The 3,584-nt window shown below is 43.6% G+C and overlaps 1 protein-coding gene across 1 annotated transcript in view; it reads left to right on the top strand.

The window, feature by feature from the left end:
• NBAS (neuroblastoma amplified sequence) overlaps positions 1-1,588 on the top strand; it is a 457,208-nt gene extending 455,620 nt beyond the window's left edge. Inside the window, exon 52 of the mRNA XM_019520763.1 lies at positions 504-1,588. Coding sequence (XP_019376308.1) covers positions 504-779 — 276 coding nt within the window. The 3' untranslated portion in view covers positions 780-1,588. The remainder of the gene's footprint in view (positions 1-503) is intronic.
• The last annotated feature ends 1,996 nt before the right edge of the window (positions 1,589-3,584 follow it).

The following is a 3,584-nucleotide window of genomic DNA, read 5'->3' as shown; positions in this document are numbered from 1 at the left end:
CCCCCCCCATGACCTCCCGGCTCCGCAACTGATGCCTCCTGGGTCTGGGGGGAGCACCCAGGCTCCCCCGGCGGCTGATTGCTGAGCCGGGGGTGGGGGCACACTTGGCGGCAGACCACGAAGTGGACCACAAGTACTTCCGGTCCACTTCCAGATCTGCTACCGAGCACACGGGGGGGCAGGGGTGTCACTCCTGTGGCATTCTCCATCCGTCCCAGCATCGCAGCATTCATGAGTTGTGCATGGTACCTCGAGGTATGTAGAAAAAACACTTAAAGCTGTGTCCATGGCTGAATCGCTGATTCTCTGAATCAGCATCGAATCTTCAGATTTGGATTTGGCCAAATCAAATTGGGGACAGTGATTTGAATTAATGAATCAAATCACTGTCCCCAATTCAGGCCGAATCTGAATCGAATACAGCCCATTTTTCACACCCCTACTAAAGATCTCTGAATCTATGGATTTGCCTAATAACTTTTTTTTTCTTTCTTTCTTTCTAGGTTGATGATTCCAATTGTGACTCTGAAATTCTTTCCTTGCTCTTGAACGAAAAGTTAGTGGTAAAGTGCATCTCCACTGTCTTCTACCCTCACCTTATCAGCCATTTATTGGCCAAACAGGAAGAAGAAAGTTGGAATGTGGAGGAAATAGCAAAACAATTACAGGAAGAAGGCTTCACTGCAGAGGCAGGGTCTCTTCTGATGTCTTACAAAGGGACACATCCTGCACTCAGGACCTTTACAACTGCCCTCCATGCCATTCATCATTGGATTTGAGTGGCAAAACGGCTGCCTAAAGAAGATGTTTTTCCAGGGGTCTGCTTCTCAGATGGAAATCTTCCATATAAGAGGCAAATTGTTGTTCTAATGAAGTGACATATTTTGGTGTTAATCGTCAGTATCTATAATTCATAAAAATGCTAGAAGTGCATATACAGTGGGTTCACTTGATATATTTTCAGTTGTTTTGGAATTGATCAGTCCAAATCTCTTTCCCATTATCTATGTATCTTTCTCATTATACTTATAGGAAATCATTCAAGCTAATATAATTTCTAATTGGCAGAAACTTTTTAAGTGTAACGACTGTAACTTGTAAATGAGATAACCGGAAAACAACTTATAATGCTGTAGGGTTATAAGTTTGTGCCACGCAGTTTGTGTAAGTAATTTATACCCTTGTCAAAATGTAAAGCTATAAATATAAATAAAGATCCCTAAAACAAACAAACCATAAAAGGAAATAATTTATGAGATATTTTGGAGTCTTAAGATCAGGTATTGCACTGTATTGGTTTGCACTGGTTACACCCGATATTTTTTTAATAGGTTCCATTTTTTCTTCTTTTGTTTCAGCTGAGTATTATCTTTCTTGGGACCACTTCTTTCTTAATTCCTATTTTCTTCAGGTAATACAATTTATGGAGAGAAGGGAAGGACAATTTAAGGACTGTCATGTTCTAGTATTGTCTGGTCATTGAAGTCTGTTCTCCACAGTTTGAAAAGATCTGGCTCAAATCATCATTTTGTGTGCAGTTGGGCATATGTTAGTCCTAAGGTATTAGAAGAACGTCTTTCTTTCCAAATATGTTTTCCTTTTTGCTATGGAAGAAAAAAATAAAAGACCCATTTCAAGGTTTGTCAATAAGAAGAATCGTGAGAGAATGCATTTACCCATAGACCCAGTGTTAACACACTTGTTTGTTTTCATATCTATTTAAGTTTTATTCTAGAAATTACATGTGAATTTCTCATGTCAAACTTTGTGCTTAATGCTTTTGAAATCTGATCTTTCTGAAAGGACCCAAGGAAAAATTGAGGTGAATAAACAATTTGCTCCCATTCCAGCAATGGATATTGAGACAAGGGGTGTGAAAAATTAAATATTTAAATGTTTAAATGCCATGTATATTTATACTTGTAATACATTACCAGTTAACTTTTAGCATAGGGTGCAATCTGGCACAGAAGGGAAGTGGTATGGTGCCTCAGGAACAGGAAAACAGCAGGGCGGGGAGGAGGAGGGACAATGGGGGGACTAGTACCCATAGCTTATAAGGTTAAAGAGAAGAAGAGCAGGTGGCCTAATGACTTGTCAGTTAAGCAGTTAACTGCTGTTTCACAGGTACCAGGGAGATTGCAGGCTAAAGAGTAAACCCATCCCTAACCTGCCTTGCCTGCTTCTTCCCTCTGAGCGTACTAGCTGGAATGGTCTGAGAAAGCCCCTTGCCTGCTGCTAGCACCCGCGGCTTCACGTGGGCTATATTGTCTGGGAGGCCTTGCTCGTGCCTTCCTGCCTCCCCCACCCCATCAAAGACCTCTAAAAGTGGCTCCAAGCAGCAGCTGTGTCTGAACGGGGCTGTGCACAGCCCCTGGTTCCCCGTGTTGCTCTGGGCAGGCAGCTGCAGCCCCTCTCCTGTGGCAGGGCAGAGCAGGGCAGGCACCAACCCGGGGCTCTCAAACACCAGGCTAGAACTAGGTGTGTGTTATCAGTTGACCATTTAACTGATATAATTAGAGGAGATTAAACATAACTTTTTAACAATGTTTACATCCCTAATTGATGCAATATTTCCTTGCCTTCCTCTGTCCTAAAATGACCTACCATATTTACTTGCATACCACACACACCCTTTCTCCAAATATCAGCCCTCCAAAATTAGGTTACAGGTCTTAAGTGGGGAAGGTGGGTTTTCTTAGTTGGAGTCCAGTGGTAACCCTTTCACAGCTGCTGGTAATTCAGTAGGTATTGGCTGAAGAACCACTGAGCTCCCTGCAGGTAAGTGAACAGCTGCATGCAGTCTATAGTGTCTTGATGAAGCTTATGGTGTGAAGGCAACACTTCTATTATGTGCAGCAGGGCTATCCAACTTCTAAGCAACTAAGGGCTGCACTAGGATAAACCAGGGACCCCCCCAGGCAGCGCATCATGCAGACACTCCCATTCTCCTGTCTCCCCACTGTACTGTGTATCTGTGACCCCCTTCATTGCTGCCCTGTGCAGTCATGCCCCTGGCTCTGCGTTTTCATGCCCCCCTCCACCACTGCATTGCATGTCCTTGTGGGCACTCCCCGCTTCACTGCACCTTGTGCATGGCCCCAAACTAACCCTCAGCTCTCTGGGCTGCATTGTACTGCAGTGCCCCCGCCCTTTGGGATGGGGGTACGTAGCAAAAGCCAGAGCAGGGAGAGGGAGCCTGGAGACTGGCTCCTGTTGCAACTGGAGCAATGAAGGGAGAGGCAGCCCAGGACCCACGAACCACCAGTTGGACAGCCCTGAAACATATATAAAGAATGATTTACAGCAAAGAAGTAACAGTCTTATTAATGTCCTTGCAAGGGTCTGCTTTGTTTATGTGTGACCACATGTTTATAAGAAAGAAGATACAAAAATTAAGGACCCATATGTGTGTGAATTTTTCTCATGTGGCTGGATAAATTAATGAAGATTAAAAGCTCTGGAAATGACTATTAAAGTATGTTAGCAAATGAGCCGAGCCTACAGTGTAGGTTTTTAGATTCAGACGCTCCCATCAGCAGAATTTAGACAAATTAACACTTGAGTCACTTAGATGTAGTCAA

The sequence above is a fragment of the Gavialis gangeticus genome, unplaced genomic scaffold (assembly GCF_001723915.1).
Source record: "Gavialis gangeticus isolate Ggan-Ray unplaced genomic scaffold, GavGan_comp1, whole genome shotgun sequence".
NCBI classification, from domain to species: Eukaryota; Metazoa; Chordata; order Crocodylia; family Gavialidae; genus Gavialis; species Gavialis gangeticus.
Note: the sequence above shows the minus strand (reverse complement) of the source record. Positions and strands in the feature narration are given on the sequence as shown.